The 24067-nt window shown below is 34.1% G+C and overlaps 4 protein-coding genes across 6 annotated transcripts; 1 reads left to right on the top strand and 3 right to left on the bottom strand.

Moving 5' to 3' along the window:
- Window positions 329–4499, bottom strand: LOC104755266 (protein NLRC3). Of its 2 annotated transcripts, XM_010477615.2 has the most exons (18): window positions 4257–4499; window positions 3883–4168; window positions 3568–3786; window positions 3318–3376; window positions 3079–3216; window positions 2805–2879; window positions 2614–2697; window positions 2445–2506; window positions 2285–2354; window positions 2035–2110; window positions 1809–1939; window positions 1629–1688; window positions 1461–1535; window positions 1267–1371; window positions 1070–1165; window positions 881–961; window positions 695–796; window positions 329–603 (listed from the first exon to the last, which is right to left on the bottom strand). In XM_010477615.2, the coding sequence occupies exons 1-18, from the start codon at window positions 4302–4304 to the stop codon at window positions 535–537; spliced, it is 1836 nt and encodes a 611-aa protein (XP_010475917.1). In that variant the 5' UTR covers window positions 4305–4499; the 3' UTR covers window positions 329–534. The 2 variants fall into 2 exon arrangements, with proteins under 2 accessions (XP_010475917.1, XP_010475918.1); XM_010477616.2 differs by lacking the exon at window positions 4257–4499 and having other exon boundaries at window positions 3568–3793; window positions 3883–4098.
- On the top strand, window positions 4587–5974 carry LOC104755264 (iron-sulfur assembly protein IscA, chloroplastic). 2 transcript variants are annotated; one of them, XM_010477610.1, is made up of 3 exons: window positions 4587–4928; window positions 5114–5335; window positions 5671–5974. In XM_010477610.1, exons 1-3 carry the CDS (start codon window positions 4745–4747, stop codon window positions 5811–5813), a joined length of 549 nt encoding a protein of 182 aa, XP_010475912.1. In that variant the 5' UTR covers window positions 4587–4744; the 3' UTR covers window positions 5814–5974. The 2 variants fall into 2 exon arrangements, with proteins under 2 accessions (XP_010475912.1, XP_010475913.1); XM_010477611.2 differs by having other exon boundaries at window positions 4602–4928; window positions 5117–5335.
- On the bottom strand, window positions 5904–12708 carry LOC104755265 (RNA cytidine acetyltransferase 1-like). Its single transcript, XM_010477614.1, has 27 exons — window positions 12600–12708; window positions 12282–12418; window positions 12097–12188; window positions 11714–11885; window positions 11497–11619; window positions 11247–11420; window positions 11022–11132; window positions 10805–10938; window positions 10624–10717; window positions 10315–10413; window positions 10080–10216; window positions 9864–9961; window positions 9238–9361; window positions 9028–9115; window positions 8845–8944; window positions 8714–8766; window positions 8385–8561; window positions 8263–8300; window positions 8098–8191; window positions 7829–8008; window positions 7629–7743; window positions 7461–7530; window positions 7198–7345; window positions 6850–6978; window positions 6591–6716; window positions 6387–6452; window positions 5904–6291 (listed from the first exon to the last, which is right to left on the bottom strand). The coding sequence occupies exons 2-27, from the start codon at window positions 12384–12386 to the stop codon at window positions 6052–6054; spliced, it is 3087 nt and encodes a 1028-aa protein (XP_010475916.1). The 5' UTR covers window positions 12387–12418; window positions 12600–12708; the 3' UTR covers window positions 5904–6051.
- LOC104755263 (zinc finger protein 5) lies at window positions 15979–17017 on the bottom strand. The gene has a single exon (XM_010477609.2). It carries the CDS (start codon window positions 16846–16848, stop codon window positions 16225–16227), a length of 624 nt encoding a protein of 207 aa, XP_010475911.1. The 5' UTR covers window positions 16849–17017; the 3' UTR covers window positions 15979–16224.

Below are 24067 nucleotides of genomic sequence, written 5' to 3'. Positions count from 1 at the left end.
ATGCATTTGCGTGATGCCGTATTTCAATGTTCTGTTTTGTTTAGTTTCAGATGCTCGAGTCGGACTTGTCTTGTTTTCTTGAAGGATGTCACATTTTGAAAGAAGATGAGAAAGAATTAAACAAGGAGCTTCTCTTGAAATTTTGGGCCCGACTGCAAACAATTCTGAAGCATATGGTGGCTGTATACTACCGACAGCAGGAGGAGCAAACAAGTCTGGAACACTAAAAGAGCTGTATTTAGCATCACTCAAAGGCAACGAGGCTTAGTGATTGCATAGCATGCATGCATTGTGAACAGCTTGAGTTGAATAAGATCTTAAGCCTCTCTTTTCTTCGTCACACCAAACACCATTTTTTCATTAAACTTTTCTTTTCAATGAAATTGAATCCTACCGTAAAATCCACCAAAAAAAAAAAAGAACAATTTTCTCTCGTTTGAAGCATCACCCGACACGTTAATAAAGAATGAGACGACAACTATTGGTGCAAAAATTACAGAGTGACAAAGTCTTCTTCACTTCAGTTTGTCTCTCCTAGAAGAAAATTTCTACTTCCTTTTCAGTCATCTCTAGAACATGATCTCTAGCGTCCGTCAATGCACTCTGGGGGATTAAACAAACAAATAAACATATTCTCAGCAACCAGAATCTTTCATGACGAAAACATTGGAAATACATGTGTGTTCTTCTTTACCTGTCCAAACTTGGTGATGAAGTTGTTCCCAAGGTTTATCGATGTAACCGTCACATCTTCATTGGCCTTTAGAGCTTGAGCAATGGCGAATGCCCCATCATCCTGCAAACGAGTCAGGATAATAAGATCAAGCCGCTTACAAAAGAAGAAAAGTATTGTTAATGTACAAAGTATCTTCTCTGTTACCCGTATTTCATTGAATCCTAGATCCATGGATGTCAGAGCTTCATTAACTACCTTCAAGCTCCGCGCTAAGCAGGAAGCTCCCTGAAAACAACAATCATTCACAACTGTAAAAACAAAAAAAAAAAACATATTTGGTAGAAATATTGCATATACATGCATAAAACATGCTGAATGCTGATAAAATTTAACCTCATCTCTAAGTCCATTTGCCCGCAAGTCCAAAACCGAGATCGTGTTGTTATATCTCAACATGTCTGCAACATGTTCAGCACCCTTTGCAGCTATCTGCAGGACATAAGAATGAAAATCAAACAATGATAAAAACGAAATAAGCAATTGTGAAAAGTATTCATTTTTGTAAATAAAGAATTAAAGACATGCTTTACCTGGCACCAACCAAGTTTGAGCGTCTTTACATTTCCATGGAACTTGAGAATTTCAGATAATGCTTTAGCGCCGTCGGGTCCTATGGGATTATAACCAACCTCTAACTGAGGAAATAATGACAGTGGGAGTGTCATTATCATCCAAGCTATAAGTGAACAAGGAAACAAAGATGAGAATGATATTTGGCACTGACCGTCGTAATAACTGCATTATCTTTCAGAGCTTGAGCTATCGCATTAACTCCCTCCGCGTGGATGTTATTTCCACCCTAGATTACAAAAATGTATTAGCAGAACAAATAGTTCGATTTAAACGCAAGGTACAAAACTTAGGGAAACTGGAGAAGATGGTCACTTCTCACCAGGTCAATGGTTGCAATCGAACGGTTTTGCTTCAGAGCATCTGCAATCTTTACAGCTCCCTGAAACCATTGAAAATCGTTAAGATAGACAACAGAGCAAAAAAAAAAAACAAGGTTTTCAGATATTAGAGAAGCAACAGACACAATCCAGCTTCATTGTTATAAATTGTATGTATGTACCTCATCGCCTATATCATTCATGTACAGGTTCAGCCAAACCAAGCTCTTGCTTCTCTTGATGTATTCTGCTACATAGAAGGCACCCTTTGCAGCGATGGAGTTGTTACCAAGATCTAGCAAAGCCAGTTTCCCTGCACACAAAAATGCATCTCAGTATAACTACTGATCTACACTAGAGGCAAGGAAGAGTTAATATAGACGTATCAGGAGTGTTCTATTGAAAAACCTTTGTGGGAAGATAGACCAGCCATTAACGCACGAATCCCTTCGTCCCCAATAGAGTTTCCATGCAAATGAAGTTCCTGCGGGTAGAAAGGCCAAGGGAACAGATCAACTGTTGATGACATTAATTCATTGGTTGTCTTTAATGAGATCAGAAATTACCTTTAAAGCATCATATAAGATAACACATCTAAAGTCTAAACTATGAAATGGTAAACGATATATACAGAAAGGGACATGAGGAAAATTTGTACCCGTAAAGACTTATTACCCTCAAGCCCTTTAGCTAAAGCATTGGCACCCAAAGCACCACCGTAGTTTCCACTGATACAGATCCATAAATCAGTATGTCAGAGATATAAACTATACACAAAATAAAAAAAGAAAGCCCTCCACTTATAATCCTAAACTCACTTGAGATGTAAATTGCGTATTGTATTATTCTCAGGAAGAGCTCCAGCAAGACTTGTGAATCCCTACCTCCATTTCAAAAGAAGGGAAAAAGACACAACAGATTAAATTCATAAACATGGGTGATTAATTATAAAATATAACGGTATACACATGATCAGAAAGAACTTACAGAATAGTCAATCATGTTATTATTCAGCTCAATAATCCTCAGGGTTGAATTTCTCTTCAACAACTCTGCAATTTCCTTTGCACCCTGCGCAAGAACATTGGAACTATTTAAAGCTTGAAATTTTTTTCAAGGATTGTGACTAACTTAGGATATTGAAAAACATGCAAAACAAAGCATCTTCTCAAACAAACCTCATCTCCTATATCAGTACTGTTCAGCTGAAGTATCTCGATGCTAGAATTTTCCATCAGTGTAGCGCATAAAGTCTGCCATTACAAGAAAAAACGAATGAGAAACCCTTCTCAGAAAGGAACGTACACACAGAGAATAAGCTCCGTGTTATTTTAGAGCTAAAGATCTAGGCAGACATCGATATGTTCTCCTCTCTTGATTGAACTGGGGATTTTTCTACCATCAGACACCCGGTAATTAAACTTAAAACTACTATATAATATTTCCACTAACCTTAGCTCCTTCATCACCGATAGGGTTTCCAGAGAGGTTAAGAACTTTCAACATAATATTTGATTGAAGAACACCGTCAAAGGCTTTAACTCCTGCAGCTGTAATTCCATTTGCAGAAAAACTGACTTCCTCTACAGTCTGAAACACAAACATGGATATGGTTACTCAATCAACATAAGAATATCAGGACTCTAATGAGTTGGCAGATAACAGATGTGAAAACAAGAGAGAACTATAACCTGATTATACCCAAGGCTCTCAGCAAGAAAGAATAATCCTTCATCTCCAAAGTTGCATCCTGCAAATTAATACACAGATGAGCTATATCCATTGGCTCTACACACACTATCCTGAACTTCAGCCATATCTCGTAATTTTAATAAAGTTGTCTGTCCCGGCAAAGGATAAATTCCACATTTAGGGAAAAGAGATGAGGAATTAGAAAGAGCAAATAAGTAATGTCATAACATTTTAAATCATTCAATGCACCTGACATGTCAACACTTCTGAACGACCTGAGTTCTTTTGCAAATTCATTAAGCCTCTGCTTGGCCTCTCTATCAACCTTTGCAGCAAATCCTTGTAACAAATTAGTACCGGCACCAATGGACCATTTCACTCCCTGTGAAGAAGAAGATTTGTTTTCTCCAGCAGAAGAAGTCTTTGAAGCCTTTGGAGACATGAACTTCTCAACCACTTTCCACAAAACTGTCAGCTGAAAACACAAATTAGTATCCACGATTTGAGAGAAAAAATGAAACTTTTTATCATTAAAAGGATGAGAAAACACAGTAAGTATCGTACCGAAAGTGACGACAGCAAATGAGCCCAAGGGCAAGACGGAAGACGCAATCTGCTGGACTTGAGCATTAGGAAAACCACTAGCCGCCTGTGACTCCTTGTAAACCCTACTACTACTACTACGCTTCGAGCCTCCCTCAGAGTTATACGACGCTTTGATCACCGGAAGTCTCGGACTTCGGTTGAGAACCACCACCGGAGAAACAAACAATCGGTTCCTAGAAACGGAGCTACCCAAAGATTTCGAATTTAACCCAGTCCTTCTCCATTGGCCAAACCCAGAAGAAGCCTTCTCAAAATTTCAATTAGGAAAACGAAGTTAGAAACAAAAACAAAGTGATATAGAACAAGTGATTGAAGAGTAGAATTTTAATTACCTTAGGAAGAGAGTGGAGATTGAGAGAGCTGGTGGAAGAAGACGCCATTAAAAGAGCCAACTTAATTATGCATAGACTCGTGAGAACTGACCTCTGAAGAAGATGAAGAAAGAGGAAGAGAGCAAAGCGACGAATCAGAGAAGAGACGAGACGATGATGAAGATTGAAGAAGATGAAGTTTGTTTCCTTCGCGCTATGTGTGTGTGTGTCTTCTTCCTTTAGGTTCGGGTAAGACCCAACTCATAAACCGGGTCAAAATCGGGTTTAAATTTATGACCCGATAGCTACGAAAGAGACATGCTTTTAGGGTTCATAAATCATAAAACAAAAATAAAATAAATAATGAATCACACACACCTACCTGAAAACAAATTAACATGTGGACTTAAAACTTCCAATTAAGCGCAAAGATTTGTTTTTTTTTTTGTTTCTCTCTTGGGTCTGCTTCTAATACACGCATTTGAGAGATTCCCTCAACTCAGGCGATTATGGCGTTTGCTGGAATCACGACTACTTCAAATCCAACTTTTCTTGGGCTAAGGATCTCTAACACAAGTTTACGTTCTGTGGTTTCATGTAATTCGATTTCATTTCCTTGTTTGTCATATGTGAATCTCAATCTCAATCTCAGTAGGAGAAACCGTCTCTATGTTCGATCCACTTCAGTTCCAGGTTCGTCTTTTTGTTTGATTTTACGAAATTTCTCTGCTTTATGTCTTGTTTTTGCTGTTTTGTGTTTAAAAATCAGATTTTTTTTCTTTGAAATTGATGATTTTGATTGCTTATATATATGTCTCCTTTACGTTGAATTGCTTTGTTTACGAGAATATAAAAGAGGCTTTTTTTGAATTTCTCAGCAGCACCTTCTTCAATGGAGGGACTGAAGCCGGCGATATCTCTGTCAGATAATGCACTTAAGCATCTGAGTAAGATGAGATCAGAACGTGGGGAAGATTTGTGCTTGAGAATTGGTGTTAAACAAGGAGGATGCTCAGGGATGTCTTACACGATGGACTTTGAGAATAGAGCTAACGCTAGACCAGATGATTCCAACATTGAATACGAAGGCTTCACTATAGGTAACTGTCCTAATCCTTTCATTCTTATCTAATAAGGTCTTAACTGTCTAAGGGTAAGATCAACAAGTTGGTTTATGGTGTAGTGTTGTAGACTCATCATACTTAGAATATGAATGTCAGTTTCTGTGTGGTGAACCAAAAGAGTTGAGGTTGTTCGATAACATTCGTGAGATAATTAATGTTCTTGGCTAAAGTTTTAGACTCGTGTTGTCAAGTAGATGGTACAGATGAATACTTTGCTTCCGATTTTTGAACTAGTCTATTGTTGTTCTTCTGCAGTCAAGTGTTTGTAACATCTGTAAAGTGAAAGCTCTGTTTTTTCAATTGTTTTGCAGTTTGTGATCCCAAGAGCATGCTCTTCCTTTTCGGAATGCAGCTTGATTACAGCGATGCTTTGATTGGTGGAGGCTTCTCTTTCACGAACCCTAACGCTACACAAACCTGTGGATGTGGCAAGTCTTTTGCTGCAGAGATGTGAACCAGTTTGACATTATTGCAGTAAAAGAAATAATATAGTTATAGCTCAATAGAAAACTTTGTACTATGGTTGTAGAATGCCCAAACAGAATCTGTTAAGTTTTTTTTTTCATTTTGTGATCAAACCAAAATTTTAATAAATATTCAGATTCTCTGATTAAAGATTCATAGAAAACCCAATGATCAAAATTTTCTGGTCACTGTTACAAAAAAAAGCAATTGTTTACATGAACTCCACATCAGGCTCTTCTCTTCTTGTTGGACCTGGAGGAGTGCTTATCATTGCCTCTCTTTTTGGCGGATTTATCAAAACCACTTGGCTTCTCTTTCTTGCTCTCTGATTTGGTGGACTCAATACTTATAAGACCACTTGAAGAGATCTTAGACTTTTGCAAAGCCTCAGCGTCTTTGTCCCCAATTGCAAATTGTTCAAGCAGCTCGGGATCCAACAATTCGTCTATCTTTGCCCTCCTTTGTTCCTTTAAACCCAAACATTTGAAAGTGTGAATTATGTTTCGACCTTACATAGCAACCAAAATAGTATATACGCATGCACAGAAACAAAAGTGATTACCTCGACTTCTCTAGCTCCTTCCCTGAGATCTTCGTCTACTGATACATTGTGAGGTTCAAGCACTCTCTGCAACCAAAAGCCACCATGAATCATTTCAATCAGATATTCATGTGTGTATTTGTTAATTTCCGAAAATGAGGGAGGATATTCTGATTGAGCAAAAGAACACGGAAGTAAATTGTCAACTTTTCCATCTGAACTTACATCTTTCAACCGAGGTAAGGTGGCTTCAATCTCTTTTGTTGCGATTCCATTCAAATATTTGTATAACTTCTTTCCAACCTTCAATAGAAGAGAGTGTATTTGTCCCCTCTCTAACTGCATTTCTCTCTGCAAGTCAACGTAAATATCCAATTTAGAACATCCAGACTCAGATGTGTCTACAAGTTATCTCCACATATGCGGTAAACATAACGCAGCAGTCCAGATCATCGAAAGTTAATTAAGAGTAGACATGCTATACCTCGATGCTCGAGAAATCCGACTCCTGCAAGCCCAAACATAGGAGTACAGATGCTTGAAGATATGACAGTGAGACCGGGAGCTTCTCTTGAAAATAATGATGAGCTAAGGTTTTGCAGATGTCGTAAACCTTTGGAAAGATAACAAAGTAAAAAATAGTTACCAAACCAAACGAAAAGACAGAATATCAAGCTTGAACATGCGGTTGGTATTTTTCTCAATCTGTTAGCAGAATTTTATCACTGTGTAAGTTATTTAAGCAGATTACATGTCCCAATATATTCCTTACGCAGAATAAGTCCGTAAATATTTTCCATAAATTGCGTGAATTTCAGAAAGTTGATCTAACCAGATTGAAGTCAACGAGATTGGCAGTGTATGCTCTGAGTCTCTCCATATCATAAGGTGAAAGGACACCGGCGAGTTTCTTCAAAAAGCCATCTGGTGAATTCCCCGAAGAATCAACCTCTGGGAAGTTGATCGTAGGGTTCAAGACACTAGACAAAAGAGAGAAATGAATATTATCAACACATAAAGTATAATGTCAAACCTACAACAGTATTGCAGTATAGGTCCAAAGTTGCATGGGAAACGAAAATGATTAGCGCTAACCTCATTGCAAGTTTATAATCCATCTTCTTGAATTTATCGCTCAACAGCTTAGAAAACCTTATCCTGAAATCTGAACAGAGTAGAAGAATTGGCCAAAAACATTAAATTAAAACATGCCATACTTAGGAGCTAAAGAAACAATTGATTTCAGTTAACGAATCAATGAACCTTTATAGAAGGGAGCAAAGAAGCCCAGTTTATCCGACTCATCAACTTCGAATTCTTCGTTGCTTAATGTTAATGGTTTCAGAAGCATACATGTGTGCTCACCAGTCACAGCACTCTGATACAACCATATATAGAAATTGTGTTATGAACTACTAGACAATGCAAGAATAAGCAATTCAGGAGAAAGAGATATTCTCAACTGGTATTTGACTGATGTAGAATGGAGCAAATTTTTGTTTTCCCCAGAAACGGAAAAGGTCCAAAGTAAGCCCAAAAGAGACACCGAGGTAGTGGAGTCTCTCAGGTCGTCGATCACGAAGAGGAACCAGCAAAGGTGGAAGATTGACACGAGGCTTTATCTGTTCCTCAAGCAATGAAACCTATGGGAAAACAAAAAAAAAAACTAAGTAAGAACTGGAATGCATTATACAAAACCCCACAAGGATAAATTTAAAACAAAATCAAAAACCTTTTCAGCAGCCTCAGTAACTCTAACTGGTGAAGGCTCCACATCCAGTTCATCATCACCTTCTGATATTGAAGCTAGCTGACCCTCAAAGTATCTGCACGTATCAATCAATTAAATATCTGCATGTATTAATCAATTACGTTGTACTTGTAATCATGCATTTACCTGGTCAAGAGGTCAACCGCAGCAGACCCATATCCCATCTACATAGAATGTAATCAAGAATTTGTTAGTCTCTCAGGGAAACCTATAAGATAAATAAAAGTGAGCATCATAAGAAAATTTACTTTCATAGCATTGGGGTGGACTGCTATGCGTACTATACGGGCACCAGAAAGCTTTGGAAAAACAACGTCCCGGAACTGTTCACAGAACTTCCATGGTATTTGATCTCCATGTGGTGAATGACCTTCTCTTAAACTTTTTTCGGCGGATTTCCGAGATATCTGTCCTTCGAGACAGACCTGCAAAAATATCAATTTCAATGATTTACATCCAGAATCAATCACATAAGAACGCCAAGATGCATCTACTTTTATTAAATGTTAGTCCGACTAACTGTTTTTCTCCAAAAAAACAATTCTAAAAACCAGAACAGAAAGTAAGAAATCTATACCTGGATAACACACAGAATATCAGGGAGCTGGTTTTTGGTCTCATCAACAGGACCTGTACCAAATAGAAATTAAGGCAATACTCTAATCTGATGATTATCTCTAGCAATGAAAAGGAGGAACAATTGCATACCGAGCAAGACAAACAAATGATGAGCAGGAGCATCCGCCAGAAGTTGAAGATCATTAGGAGAATTCTTGTAGTGAGAAGAGACACAAAGTGCCATCATTCGCTGCAGAATGCCACTTAATGCCTTAACAACAAAATATAGGTAGCTAAATGTACTTGGTTAGTAAAATAAACTATTATAATTACCTGTAAAAACAGCTCGCTGTCTTTGTGATAAGAAAATAAGGTGTCTCGGTTGACATAATAAAGATCACACTGACTTGGCAGAGGATGGCTACAAAAACAGGAAAAGAAAAGTCATTAGATCACTAATTCTCAAAAAAAAACAGTCAATCACTCGTTGGCAAGAATGGGTAGCAACATTTTATCTATTTTGAGTGAAAGATATTTCAATACCAAGCAGGATTTGGAAGACAATTAGCAACATCAAGGCATAGTAATCCATTAAGCCAGGATTCAATTGGATCTCCAGAAGCGTATCTAATAGATTCACTGAGTTCTATTTTCTTGAAAAGGCAACCTGAATCCAAAGAAACTTCAGACAGTCAGGGAATTCCCTGAGATAACGATTCACATCAACTAGAGGGCCAAGGGAAAAAAGGATATCTAATACTACATACTAAAATATGAAAGTAGTAATCAAAAATAAATATGAACACCCATGAGACACAGTAATCTAAAATCATAATACATGACTACTCAGCATGAAGTTTCAGTCGAGTCAACCTTCAGAGACCCTTAAGGCCTGACTTAACAACAAAACTTACGTTCTTGGAAAAAAATATTCACACCAATTCCTCAATCCTAGGCATTGGAAAATAGTTTACTCAAAAAACATAAACATAGTACGAAAATACAAGCAACACTTTTTTCTTCATAAGCCACTACACCTAGGTATTGGAGCGATAATTTTAAAAAGATGAACTTCTATGTCCTTAAAGATAATATTGGGATCTTTACAAAAAAAAAATCTCATGATTGCCACTTGCCAAAAGTAAAAACTAGATGTAGCATTTACATACCAGAAAGAGAGCCTTCAGCACCAGTAAAAGGGGCTCGGCTTTGCTCTTCTAACTGTTGGAGGAGTTTGAGGGACAAAGATCTACCAGTACCCTCATAGCTTTGGCAAAGAAAGGCAAAACAAACAAAAATCAGTAGCCTGACTGGCCCAAATTAACCACACCATGCATATTAACTTTCAATATTTTGGTAATGTAATTTACTCCTGTTTCCCATACCCACTGACAGTAGATGATAAGAAAACTAGGTAAGGGCCAAGTAGAGACTTCACAACTGGCAAAGGAATAGCTGCCGCTTCATCAATAACCAACAGCTCCACTTGTGAGAGCTTCTCGTGTTCATGTGGTTGGATATACTGCATGAAAACAAAAAAAAAAAACAGAAAATGAAGCAACTTAGTGATCGACACAAACTACGGCTAGTAAAGAAAAAGAAAAGAAGGATTGAACAAACCTGGATAGTTTGCCTGTGCTGCTTGAAGATATTTATCCGTACGATTGCTTTATTAAAGTCAGGATTCACACTTCTCACAACATCATATTCAAGATGTTCCTACAAAATATATAGTTGAGGATAGTGTTCAGAAAACTATATCGATATCTCGAATTAACACGCAAAACACTCTTTCTTGTTCCTCAATATAGTGCATATTTCCAATCTATGACTACACCAGCAAACAGGCAACGAGATGGAAGAAGCCCAACATGAAAAATTACTAGAAAAATGCCTCATACATATCCAGAAGAAAGAAGTTCACATTACCTTGTATTCAAGTGCATCGAAACCTTTGCAAACAAACTCGAATAACGTTTTCAAGTTATCTGGGCTTGGTGCTGTTACGTAAATATTAGAGTACCTAACAGCAAATAAAATAAAGTGCCAATAAGATAGCAAATATTATTGGAACATACATGAATAAATGAGTACAATAACTCAAGCCTACCCAGCAGCGACAGCCCCTGCAACAGCTAGACCAAGTGCAGCAGATTTTCCACGCCCACGACTAGCAATCAGAGCAACAATGCTGCGGAGGGTCTTATCCAGTATTGCATCAAAAAACGTGACAACAGCTTTACCCTAGAAACGACAAAGCACATATTCAGTCCTGATTCAAAGTGATGTTATCTTAATCCAATGTAACAGGTGACTAAACCACATACCTGATCCAATGTACAACACTTATTAATCAAAGGACCAACAGGAAAATCATCGTTTAGTGCATCTTTCAAACTCTTCAGGTCTCGTTCTGCCTCAGAAAGCCCTTCCGAATCCTTTTATTACAAACACATGAAAGTAAAAAAGTAAAGATGCTAACTAGTCTGATGAAATACAAAAAATTTTAACAACCCATGGAACAAAAATTGTGAATCTGTTATAAAGTTTACCTCCGTTGTTGGAACTCGAGTTATAGATCTGATATGAGACGAAAGTGGCAATATATTAAGCTCATCATCCATGACAACGCATGCTTTGCAAGACGCTAGTGATAACAGAAATCGCTCATTGAAACGTCTGGACGCTTCAGAGTGTGACTCAGTTCGAAATCTATCATGCACATCCTGATATGAATAGAACGAATCATGTAACTTCAAATAAGTAGTTAAGTAACATAACTACGAAAGTCAGTGTCAATACCATAACCATGGTGCAGAGACTGGTAAGTGAAGCAAGCGATTGTAATAGTAATACAACTAGCCCACCCCCTTCAACCGTCTCTATTGTTCGTGCTAGTAGATTTGGAGTTAGAGCTTCAAAATCCTGAATGTATCAAGAAACAAAATTAGACGTGAAAGAAAATAAAAATATGAGTAAGCTGCAGCAAAAATAGTTCTTCTGCCATTATCAAGAGTACCTGTAAGATGCACATGCCAAAAGTATTCCCAAGAATTCTTTCAGAATCCTTGTACAAACAATGCGTGACATCTCCCACATCAAGAAAAAGAGAGAAAGCGTCAAGTTTTTCAGGATCCAATTGTCCTCTCTCCTTCATCTTCTTCAACTGCTTCGAACGTTTCTTATTGTGACTGCGCACAACAAAACCAAATTCCATTCTTAAATTTTACAACCAAGTTATCCACAGATATTCCACAACTATTCGTAAAATATTTCACAAAGTGAGGTTCCATCATTCTCGACATGGCTCAATCAAACCACTAATAACAAAGTTTCAAGTAAAAAGCTTCAACTTTGGCAAATATCTTATCCATTCAAACACAAGGTTGATAAATATCGAACCTGCTAATGTCGAGTCTGTTCTTGTAGCACCATAAAACACTTGTGTTGGACTTGGCCACCGATTTTGACAAAATGTGATGAAGATTAACTATCTATTAACATAACGAATTAGAAACGCATTAGACTTTGATCCCCGAGGAGAAAAATGCAAAGTATAAATCCTCGATAAAAAAGCAATATTTTACCTGGTCACGAGCCTTGTCACCAAGGATGACAAACATGGAACGGTGTCTGAGTTTAACACCGTTTTCAATCAGAGTCCTAATACGTTCGTCTACCTTCTTCCTCATCTTCGCTACTAGTTTCTTCTTTGTTTCCTAACCTTAAAGCCCAAATCAAAATTCAATCAAACACAGCTTATTGTAAAGCCAAAGTCATAGGCTTTGCTATCAAATTGAGAAAAAAACAAAACTCAATTCGAATAAAGTTTGAAGCTTTCGACTACAATACTTACGCCCACTAATTCCAATTCCTTAATTGTAAAACTAAAACAGAGAACGAACCTGAAGGATGATGGTGAGAGAAGCGAGCAAAGAGGTGGTAAAGAGCAGCTAGCTTTGATATGTGTCTCTGTCTGTGGCAACCAAAGCAGAGAAGCGCGCCCTAAGTCAACCGTCAGTCAAAACCTTAAAACCCTAGAAATCAATTCCCGATAACCGACCGGTTTGTTTCTTTTTAATATTTTTTCCGGTTTGTGGTTATCGATCGGGTTTTTACATTTCGAGGTTTAAACCGAATTGGGAAGCCACAAATCAATACCATGATCAACGGTTAAAAGTTAGTATTATTTTATAACTTCTTTTTTATTTTGTAAGATAGTAAAAATTATGAAAAGTTTAGGACTCTTTTACTACAATTTTTATTGTATTTTTTGTCATAGACTATTTATTTACTACAATTAAAGTAATTAAAAAAAAAAAACAAATTGATGCCTGCACAGTGCACACGACGTGAAACGAATAATTTACTGTTTAGCAAATAATGATGAACGCAAATAGCCAACTCTGCATTAGATTAAGCTTAATTTATATTTTACTTGTCACTTAGTACACGTCTTCTAATCACGTAGTTTCTGGAAGAAATTAAGATCTCTCTGATGGGTGCTCCACCAAATTAAATTTTATAGATCAACTGATTCATTTATAAAATCAATTTTACTTTCAAAAACTTACATCTAACGCTAATGTAATTTTAAATTAGATCAAGAATCATTCAACTAATATTGTAACCGATAATTCTTGTCCTTTGTTTTACGTAGAAAATGATATTTGTCCTTTTTATAAGATAACAAGTACACACACAACAACACAAAGGAGTCTTTCAAAAGATTACACCAGATATAATAATTCAAATATAACAATTAATATAAGTATTGCGTTATGTATAGTTTTCTTCTTGACGGTCAAACATAACGCTTCATAATGACCAACCAATAGCTTTTGTTAAATACTAGTAAACCTTGCTTTTAAGAAAGCAATAATGCCAATAATAACAATAATAAAAGTTATAATGGAGGCATATATGACATTTTACTAAATTATAATCCATTTAATTGAAATAATTATATAGGATGGGTGGTACAGATGGCGAAGTTTTGTTCAACTAAATGTTTAATCAATTTAGATCAACAAGCTAACCTTACCTGGCTTGGATCTATCCTTGTCTCCCACAACATTAGATAACATTATCCCTTCTTTAAATTAACAGAATATCATTTCGAAATTGATAATTAGTGTTTCCGTTATTTAATCAGTAGCTATCCTCCATTATGATTATACATGCGCTATGATAACATGTTGCATGTATGCTAATAAACATACTAAAACTCTTATGTTAGGTGGCAACTTAATTTTAAAAAAAAATTTAGGGAAAATTACGGTTTTCGAAACTATATCTAGACAGCTGCTAATTAATTATGTCCTCATTCTATAGCGCTCCATCAAAAAGGATCATCACTGTAATACTTGTGGATCATCCTAGTCCACGTAGCTTGCACTTCTTCCGCCAATGCCACTATCTCAATTGCAACCACAAACAGACCACACCATGCACGATCAATATCTTTGACATTTATCATCATAGGCAAAGGGATTCGAGCAAAGTTATCTCATCTCTTTTACCAAAGATGGAGAGGACGTCATGAGTAATTAAGGTATACGAAAACAAATAAGAAATTACATGATTTTATGTCAGGAAAGATCATGTATTCAAGTATTTTTGTTGCTGCGATTCAGAAAATAAAAGAAAAAAGGAAATATGTCGGAAATCTACAAAGTCCAAGTTGGTCGAACATCGCTCGTATTTTTTATGTACTCATATGCAAGGTGAGCGACGTTTCAAAGTTAAACAAAAACATATAGTATTACCAAAAATAGGAAACATACGAATTGGACAATAAAGGAAAACCTTTTTAAAATAAAAGTAATATAATGAAATGGGATAAGCATCTATACACACACACATAAGCAAATTGGGGTTCCGTTGGTGTCGGAAGTGACATGTGTCTACACAATTAAAGGAACCTCCAACATTGGATGTTGGATCTTAAGCTTATCATTCTAATCACGCTATATATTGATTAAAATATACAACCTGCCGACTCCATTTAAAATATTTAATATGTATTTTTTATAAGTGGTACAATTATGAATTGTTTGCACAGGTTTGTTTAGAAACTTAATGGGAAATTTCGAATCAATCCTAAACCAAATCTATTTGAAAGAATAAAATCTAAGTCAAGCAATGTCACCACTAAAATTTACTTATTCGGTTCGTTTTAGGAGTATTATTCAGACTTCACATATATTTCTCTCTTATTGTCTCAAAAGAAATGAAGTCAAATAATCAAAACTATTCTTTTTTTTTTTTTGTTTATACATATATACATTTGTAGCCAACAAAATTGTAGTCTTGATTAATCGGTTTAGAGTAAAAAAGTTACAGATATGAAAATCCAAATTATATACATACACATCTAATTTCAAATTATATATACATACAAAATCCAAATTATATAAGACTGTATGAAATTTTCGGTAACTTTTTTTTTTTTGCTAGAAGATGAATTATTTATATTAAACTAAAGGTATGTTTGAAAATAATAAGCACAAAAATGCCTCATCAGCGTCTCAAAGTAAAATCCATATTACAATGTAAGTAACTACTAATTAGGGTTTAGAGTCTGGATCTCTGTAGTTTTTTTTTTTGTCAAACGATTTGTGTAGTTCAAGACTGTATTTTATACCTATGTGGTGGTATAATTATTTTACGTCAACTGCAAACGAAAATTGGAAAGGAAGCAGTGTGATATTTGTGTTTATAACATTTTCAGCATTTGCATTAAATTTTTTTTTTCTTTTTGAACTAAAGATCATATGTTAACTTGTAAGATGAAATTTCTAATTACATATTTTTAAAAATTTGACTATAAATCAAATTGAAGCGTGTACGCGTACATGCACATATAAACACATGTATGCACTACTTGTAATGGAAATATACGTACGACTGGAAGTATATCTATATGTACATATGGTGATAAAATAAAATAAAAAATGCACAATTGAAGTATAAAAAGTACATTTAAAGAAGAACGTACGCATGGGCCATAAATAGACTAAGCAACAAGAAAGTGATAATGTTTCAACATGTTTCCTCCATCAATTAAGCAATGCACCATTTATTAACACAGCACACAATAACGAATGATAAAACTATAGAAACCTTGTAGACTTGAGATTTTGTTAAACTATACGATTAACAAGCTAAGGAACAAGAAAATGATTTTATTTGATCACTATATGGCGTATTGTTATTATTCCACAATATATCAATACTTGATCCACTCTATACTAATTTGTTTTTGTTTTCGGATGACGATGGTAGGATCGAGAATTTTCTGGATAAGTAATCTATTTGAGTTTTTTTTTTTCTTTTCTTTTTGAATATTTCTACAACATCACTTGGATTATGAATTTTTAAAGAACATAATTAACCTAGCTAATAAATAAAACTCAAATTGCATCACGAACACTATGTTTCGTGTTTTTTTTCCCAATAAAATACACCACTAGTATATAACCTTAATCATATATATATCTCTTTGTTATGCCGTATCTCCGGTGAGACCTATAGATGAAGATCCAGCGACTTAATGCTTCTCTTTGAGCCAGAACGAGAAGTCAGATCTCTCTGGAACTGAATCATGTTCGGTCGTACACCGTACATCTTACCCATCTCACCGCTTTGTTCATTAAGATCTTGACACGTGTTCTTATTACCGAAGCTAATCTGCGATGACATCGGCGTCGACCAGTCCTCGTTGTACACACCCATCTGATTATTATTCACATGCATGGAGGAGAACGCACAATACGATGGCGTTTGGTATTGTCCCTGAAACGCCGTCGTTATTGGTTGTTGGTGGCTGGTGAGGTAATATCCGATGCTGGCTCGTCGAGCTTGGAGCTGAAGCCTCTTCTTCTTCAACCGCTCCTTCTTGTGAGCGTTTTGGTGACCTCCCAAGGCTTGAGAATTTGCGAACTCTTTGCCACAGTATTGACATTCGAGTCTTTTCACCACTGTCAACGACGTCGTCGTCGTGTTTGTGGACGAGCTCACGCTTTCCGCCGTCGTGATTTCCGGCGAACGATTGCCGCTGATGAGTTCGAAGCCGAACAGCTTTATCGTCTTGTCGGAGGACGAGCCTGAGGAACTTTCGCCTGTTCGAGACATTGTCGGAGATATAGACATATATGTTGTCTATGTATATGTGTTTGTCGATGGGGTTTAATTAGCTTAAGGAGATGTGTAAATGATCTTCTTTATATAGCAAATAGAGAGAGGCGAAGGACGTTTAGTTTAATAATTTGTATTTAATGATGCATTGCATCTGTAATATAATATATATATTGTATGTTGAAGGAGTTTTATATTGTTGGGATGGGGCTTTTTATATTAGTCATGAACAGCATCGAGTTCTAATATTTTAGGGTTTATAATAAAATTCTTTCTTTGAATCTAAGGTGTGACGAGAAATGATCTTGGAAAATAAACCTTGATAGGTACAATAAGTATTACACTAACACGGAAGAGGTTTATACATATGTGGATACCACGCGCATACATATAGGAACGGTATATAATAAAGACTGGGATAGAAAATTCTTTATACTAAAAATATATATAAAGACTTAACTTGTCAACTTGTTTTTATCTTTGTCTTATGCATTATATATAACATTTGCTTAATTGTGATAAACTTTACTTTTAAATATTGTGGGAAAATACTTTCTGTTTAGTGCGTGAATAAAATAGTTAGATTAAGTTGAGATACGATACATTTAAAAAGTATATATGAAAAGGCATGCAGCGATCACACCACTTGTGACAAATAATACAAAAGTTATATTCTAAGCTACAAGAGAAGATTAAGATGTTAATATCTTATTATTGATTATATACTATCAAAAGTCAAAGAAAGATAGGAAATAAAATAAAACTAACCAATTTAGCCCCCAAAATATTATTATAATCAACATGGAAGCTGAAGAATAATACTCTGATCCCTAAAATACTATAAAAAATTCACTCTATTTAAATGACGCATATCCATCATAATTTTTTACGAAATGTTCACTCAAGAGCAATGCAACTAAATATAAAACGAATCGTCGTCGGTTCGGTATTCTCTAAAACGAAAAAAAGAAACAAAAATAGTCTATAAATTTACTGGATATTCTTATAGTGATGTATTCTCTTGTGATACTACTATTCATTAATGTTTTACAGTTTTCCCATCAATTAAAGTTGCTCGCAAAGAGATCTGATGATGGAGCATGAATTGAAGCTTTTTTGTAATTTATCTCAATGTCTTCCACCTAAACCAAATCTTATTTGTCTAATTACGTACTGTGAGAAAAGAAAGAAAAAGCCTATCTTGACCATGTTTAATGAATGCATATTAATACTTAAATTAAAATAGGGAGAATGGTTAGTTGCCAAATGAAGGAATACAAGAAGTGGGCAATGATGCAAGCATCTATACTATTTAACAAATAAAAACTATATTCATAAGTCTAATCTTCAAAACAAGATCTTGGGCAAATCTTCATAAAGCATGAGAAGACAATATTTTATACAGAAAGAAATTTGGTATTAAAAAAAGGTATAGATTTCTATTTTCAGGTGAATCAAGTCATGAGATAATCTTATTTTAATAAAAATAAGTATAATGAAAATGGCATTTGGTTTGGACAGTTGTTCCATTAAGACCCCACTGCTCTGTAACTTAAAAGATAGATCAAGACAATTAATTAAATAATATTAGTTAATCCCTTATTAGGTGTTATAATTGTATTACTTCATACAACCTAAGATCTCTGATTGGTGGACTTTCTTGGCACCAAATTGGTGTCTCATGCAATCAAACGCTCTTTCCTCTCCCTCAGGTCCTTTGTTTTTAAACTATATTATAGCAATCGAGGAAAGAATAATTCCAAATAAGTATGCTGTCAACAATAATCTTATATTTATCCAATAGCATGTGGAATAATTTAGCTCATTATGGTTTTTTTTCGAAAGTTTCTTTGTGGTGGCTACTCGGTGGGTGGGTTGGTTTCTATATTATTTGATATAGTAAACTTAATTATATATTAATATCTATATATAAATATATAAATTATGTCCACCTCACCTTCTATTGTTATATTATATATTGGTATCCATCAAACAACTTAACATTACAATTCAAAACCCATTTCTGAAAAATTAGTTAGTCTAGGGTACCCGTTAAACCTGATCTATTCGACCATGCTTAAGGTTTAACTCTAGTCTTGACCACTTTTTTTTGTTGTTAAAAGGTTGGATGTAGTATTCCATTGGGTAGTAATTGTCTCTTTAAAATTAAGGAAACTTATAAGGGTTGTACGAGTATCACAACTAATCTAAAGATGTACTAACTAATTCTATATAACAGAAACTAAAACATTTCCTATCTCGATAAAAATGTAAGTGTTGACAGTGTATACAACATTCTATGCTTAGCATGCATTCGCGTTCAAGAACAAAGACAGAACTTTTTTACAAAAATATGATTGTAAGTATGATATTAGAAAGAGTTGAGAAACGCTTAACGTAAAAAGGTGTACTAAATTTGATAAAAATTTACGTATTAGTAGTAATTTGAGTTATTTATCTACTACTATTTAATATGTTCACTTGGCACACGCAAACTTGTTAGTTTGCAGATAAATTAAATAATTATTCCCTGTTTTCAGTTTGAGAAGAAAATAAAAACGAGAACTAGCACATGCATGTTTATTGTAAGAAATGAATCAATATATATTAAGTTGAATTAGTTAACATTTTTAATTAGGTCGAAGATAATTAAGCATATCAAAAGGTGGTCCCCCGGAGTTTGCCTCTCCGATTAATCAAATCCTATTGCTTCTCTTCTAGACGACTCCGAGAGCACTTGAACCTTAATTATATCGTATTCGATATATTTATTGAAAAAGAAAAGAACGTAACACCACCAAGAATGTCAAGACCAGGATTTTAAAACTATACTGTTTTATATAGCTAATGGATCAATAAATGAGAAAATAAACAATGATTATAGATGTAAATGGAGAAGTCAGGATTTCTGAACTTCAAGGTATTAATTTTACTTAATTTGAATAATTAGTTGCTACTTAAAAACTATCCCAAAGCCAAAAGGTTACTACTTAAAAAGTTAAAACTATTCCAACCACAACCAGCATGCATTAAAAATTAACATTATTCGTAAGTATATATACTAGTTTAGATAAATAGAGAATTGGCTGGGGATTATATTTCAAAAGTGAAATGTGAAATCGATAGTTGCGATTGAAATTGATAAGGCTTTTTGGTTTGGTTTAATTGTCCGACGGTCCGACCCTAATGAAATATGCATCAGATACAGACACCACTGGGTCTGGGCCTTCGCTGAAAGCTTCAGTTTCACACCTGAATATAAAAAATCTTCACTAGCTACTTCGATTGCCAACCCCAACCTCTTCAGGTTATATTTAGATTCTTTATCATATTTTAATCTTTATATATATATGACTGAAGAGTATTTGCCTCCATGGGCTTATACAAATCATACAACAACTAACTAGTGAGAAATAAAGATAGAGAAGCCTAAAATCTAAATGGTGTTGTAAGGCCCATAAACTTCAAGGAAATTCTTACATTATTATAATATTGTTTGGAAAGTGTTTTTGATCTCTGTCTAAACTGTCTTGTGCTCTTCTAGTTGTCTCGAAGTTTTGTAATTATATGCTTTATACCTGCTAGAGCCCAAAATTTTCTTAGAATATGACAAACGTTATATTTTTTTTTACTTCACCAAAGATGAAAATGTCTTCATCAAATAGTTATGTTTAAAATTTTGATTGCAAAAGAAAAATAGCATAATTTGGAAGCAAAAGAAAGAAAAGAAAAAAAAAGCTCACCTAGGTATTGATATAGAGACTATATCAAAGATAAAGAGGTCTAAATATCAATAGGAGACGGAACCGAAACAACATAAAAGCGAAGAATACCAAGGAAGGAGAAAGACTTATGGTTCTTTTCTTTGTTAAAGTGTCATTCATAAGAGATCCAACAACAATGCATTGTGGCTTTTTGTATTTAGATAGAAGCTTGTGATTGTGAAACAAAAGTTAGGATATCTGATATGCTCAAATTTACCCTGAGCTACTCTCTCAAATTAAAAATCACTGTAATACTTAGAGGTCGAATTCCACAAGGACTCAAGTCTACACAATAAATTATAGAGTTTTATAATTATGCTAAACAAATTGATTTAAATAAAGAAAAGCAATGTAAAATATTAAATAAAGCTGTTGTAAATTCAGAAGATCAAAAAGCTAGGCCTAGGGAATTTCTCAGGAAATTATGAATTTTTTTTTTTTTGTCAAACGGAAATTATGAATTATTAAATCAATCAATTAATTAGGATTCAAGCAATTAAGAACAGATCTAGAACTCTAAACACTTTTGTAAATTAAATCAGTTCTCACTGCAAATAATATCTAAATTTAAAACCAGAAAATCCAAATCTCTTTGTAAAATTCTAGGTAATAAATCAGCTTTAAAACAAGTTTAGATTGTTCACAAAATTATTAAAGCAAATCTCTTTGCAAGAAATAATTTTGCTCATCAAAAGGTTTTATCAGAAAAATCAATTATATTCTCATATCAATTTATTTTCCTAAGGTATTAATTCTAGATGGCCAATCAAGGATTAATATGAAGAACAAACTAAGATGAAGATCTAGATAGATAATGAATCCTAAATAACAGATCTAATAATTCATAAAATCCCTGTGAAAAACCCTAAACCTAACAAGCAAACTACTCAGACGTATTCAATGAAGAACAAAACATCTTTCTGAATAATAAGCAATTGAAATTAAAAGAGTAAGAAAGGAGTTTAAGAATTCTTCTCTCAAAGCAGTTCAGATCTCTCTCTCCAATAACTCTCAAAAATCTCTCAGGGTTCCAGAAAAAATAAAACTTGATAGAATAAAACTTAAGGGTTTGGAAAACCTAAAAACTATATATATATTCTAAAATACGTCAGGGACTAGTCTTGCAAATATGGAAAACTTCGGGGCAGATTTGTAAAACTTCCAAATTTGGCTTCTCTCGTAGGCAAACAAGGGTGTCGATCGATGCTAAGGCAGTGTCGATCGACACCATCTCCTCTGATCGATTCCAAGTTGATTTCTTCCGGATTATTGCTCCAAACTGATCCAAATTGCTCCACTTTGCTCCATCCATGCTAAAAACCTGTAAAGACTCAAAACCAATCTAGAAACAAATGAAAAGACACTAAAAGACTCTTTATATCATGGTTAAAAACCACAAAAACCATGATATATCAATTTCACATTGAAAATTAGAAAAACATAAAGCAATATATATGTTGAGTAGCTTTCTGCATCAAAATCAAGTTTTCGATTTATATTCTTTCGTAGTTGACATTAACCAAACTCTTTAGTGATAAAAAAATTTGTGATATAATCTACTACTCATACGAGTCATACCATTTGATATTTAGTTGTAATTTTCATGATTTCTTTTTATTTCTTTTGAAAATGAACTATTTTCAAAATTTTAATCAAGAATATTGATATAGATGTATTAAGAAAGAAACATAAACCAATCCATCCACTACTAATCAATGTTAAAATTGATATCCCGTATGAATTCGGTGAAAATTTGGAGATGTAGCAATATAAAAGATATAGTTTTACATGATTTTGAATAGTATAATTAGGTCAACAAATCAGTTACTATATTGCTAGAAATATATTATTCTTATGAACGAGGGTTTTAGGAAGACTGAGAAAATACTTACAATAATAATGATTAGAATAAAAAGATGCTCCAAAACTCAATCGAGTACTAAAATAAAATTCATTAAAAGGAAAATGTCAATGTCTTTATTTTTTTTAATTGATGTTCAAAGTTCATAGGGAAAAATAAAAAGAAAAGATATACATTGATTTTTTATGTGCGACACGTCGATCACAACTATTTATGGATTTATTTGTTCAACTCTCGATTTCTAGTTGACATCATGAAGATTTGATCCATCATTCGTTGGCCCATATCGTTTGAAAAATCAATTCACAAATCAAATCTTAAATGTCGCATAAATTGTTTGATAAAAATGGGCATATCCTACCATTTGTAAGTTTAAAAAAAAAAACACGCGTCATTGAGCATTTTTTCTTTCTTCTTTGGTTAGATGTTGGAGTGAAAATTTTGGTTTTTGTTTGAAATAATGTAGTATATTTTTTAACAAACGAGTTTGACACAAAAAAAACGAAATCAACAAAAGAAGAAAAATCTCTTTTAACTAAACATTATATAATCTCGTGAAACAATGCATTGACCAATTTAACAAAACTAATAAACACTTTTTTTATGATATACAACTATTTAAGTAAAAACATAAATAAATAGATTGGGTGGGGAAAGACAAAGCAAAAGCAATCTGGAAGATTTGATACGCTGTGTGCTGTGGTGTCTAAAAGAGTGAAACAGCAAATTATGTTTGGAAGAAAAAAAATAAAGGAAAAGTCCAAATGACCCCACCACCACTTAAATAATTATAAATTGTTCTTAACAAAATATTAGTGGACCCTCTCTTTTAGATTTCATGGGTCCCGCGGATCTAAATTTTAATGTGGACGTCAATGCAATTCTTTATTATTATTATTATTATTTTTTACGAATTTGAAAACGATATAAATAAATTACAGTTTTGGAATTAAATTGTTTGGATAACATAGATTTGTTGTAGTATAAGTCAGATGTATATTGATTTTCTCGTCAACTGTAGTTATTTGAATCAGTACATTTTGTATAATACAAAATGGTAAAGTAGAAGAAACTGAGTACTCATAACATAGATCAGTATAAAAAAGACCAAACCCAATCCCAAACCGAGCAGCCCGCATCTACTATGAATTGAAATGGTGATTCCATTTTTTCAAGTTTTTTTCACTAACACTCATTTGACCAAAATATATATAGTATCTCCACCATCTTCTTCTATTTGTATACATATACTTTCTTTGAAAATAATTTCGATTCCTTTGTACGGATATATCTCCTCTCTATTATTTATTCGCTTTTAGGAATATATATATTTTTTTTCTTCTCTCTCGATGATATTCGCAAAATAGGCCCCCACCGGATTTTCAGAAATCTCAATTTTTTTAATTAATACTATTTTTGTTTTTTTTGTTTTCAAATATTAAAAACAAAAGTTCATTTTTTTTTTCAACCCTAAAAGCACGGCAGAAAAGAAAACTAATTAATAAAACATACATCTTTTCACATAAATAGGAAACCAAAGATTTTGTTGGATTTTCCTCGCTGTATACTTGAAAATTGAAAAAAAAAAAAAAAAAAAAAAAAAAAAAAA

Source organism: Camelina sativa, chromosome 17 (assembly GCF_000633955.1).
Source record: "Camelina sativa cultivar DH55 chromosome 17, Cs, whole genome shotgun sequence".
Classification (NCBI taxonomy): Eukaryota; Viridiplantae; Streptophyta; class Magnoliopsida; order Brassicales; family Brassicaceae; genus Camelina; species Camelina sativa.
The sequence above is the reverse complement of the archived record's forward strand: the minus strand, read 5'-3'. Positions and strand labels throughout refer to the sequence as shown.

What these genes read in the sequence shown, in the direction of transcription:
- LOC104755266 (XM_010477615.2), bottom strand. Translation starts at nt 4,304, where the DNA reads ATGGCGTCTTCTTCCACCAGCTCTCTCAATCTCCACTCTCTTCCTAAG. An exon ending in TGAATGATATAGGCGATGAG is followed by an intron (nt 1,689 to 1,808) that starts GTACATACATAC and finishes CAATGGTTTCAG; the next exon opens with GGAGCTGTAAAGATTGCAGA. An exon ending in CGATTGCAACCATTGACCTG is followed by an intron (nt 1,536 to 1,628) that starts GTGAGAAGTGAC and finishes TTTGTAATCTAG; the next exon opens with GGTGGAAATAACATCCACGC.
- LOC104755264 (XM_010477610.1), top strand. Translation starts at nt 4,745, where the DNA reads ATGGCGTTTGCTGGAATCACGACTACTTCAAATCCAACTTTTCTTGGG. An exon ending in TCGATCCACTTCAGTTCCAG is followed by an intron (nt 4,929 to 5,113) that starts GTTCGTCTTTTT and finishes TGAATTTCTCAG; the next exon opens with CAGCACCTTCTTCAATGGAG. An exon ending in ATACGAAGGCTTCACTATAG is followed by an intron (nt 5,336 to 5,670) that starts GTAACTGTCCTA and finishes ATTGTTTTGCAG; the next exon opens with TTTGTGATCCCAAGAGCATG.
- LOC104755265 (XM_010477614.1), bottom strand. Translation starts at nt 12,386, where the DNA reads ATGAGGAAGAAGGTAGACGAACGTATTAGGACTCTGATTGAAAACGGT. An exon ending in TGTCTTCCAAATCCTGCTTG is followed by an intron (nt 9,116 to 9,237) that starts GTATTGAAATAT and finishes CTGTTTTTGTAG; the next exon opens with CCATCCTCTGCCAAGTCAGT. An exon ending in ATCTCGTTGACTTCAATCTG is followed by an intron (nt 6,979 to 7,197) that starts GTTAGATCAACT and finishes ATCTTTCCAAAG; the next exon opens with GTTTACGACATCTGCAAAAC.
- LOC104755263 (XM_010477609.2), bottom strand. Translation starts at nt 16,848, where the DNA reads ATGTCTATATCTCCGACAATGTCTCGAACAGGCGAAAGTTCCTCAGGC.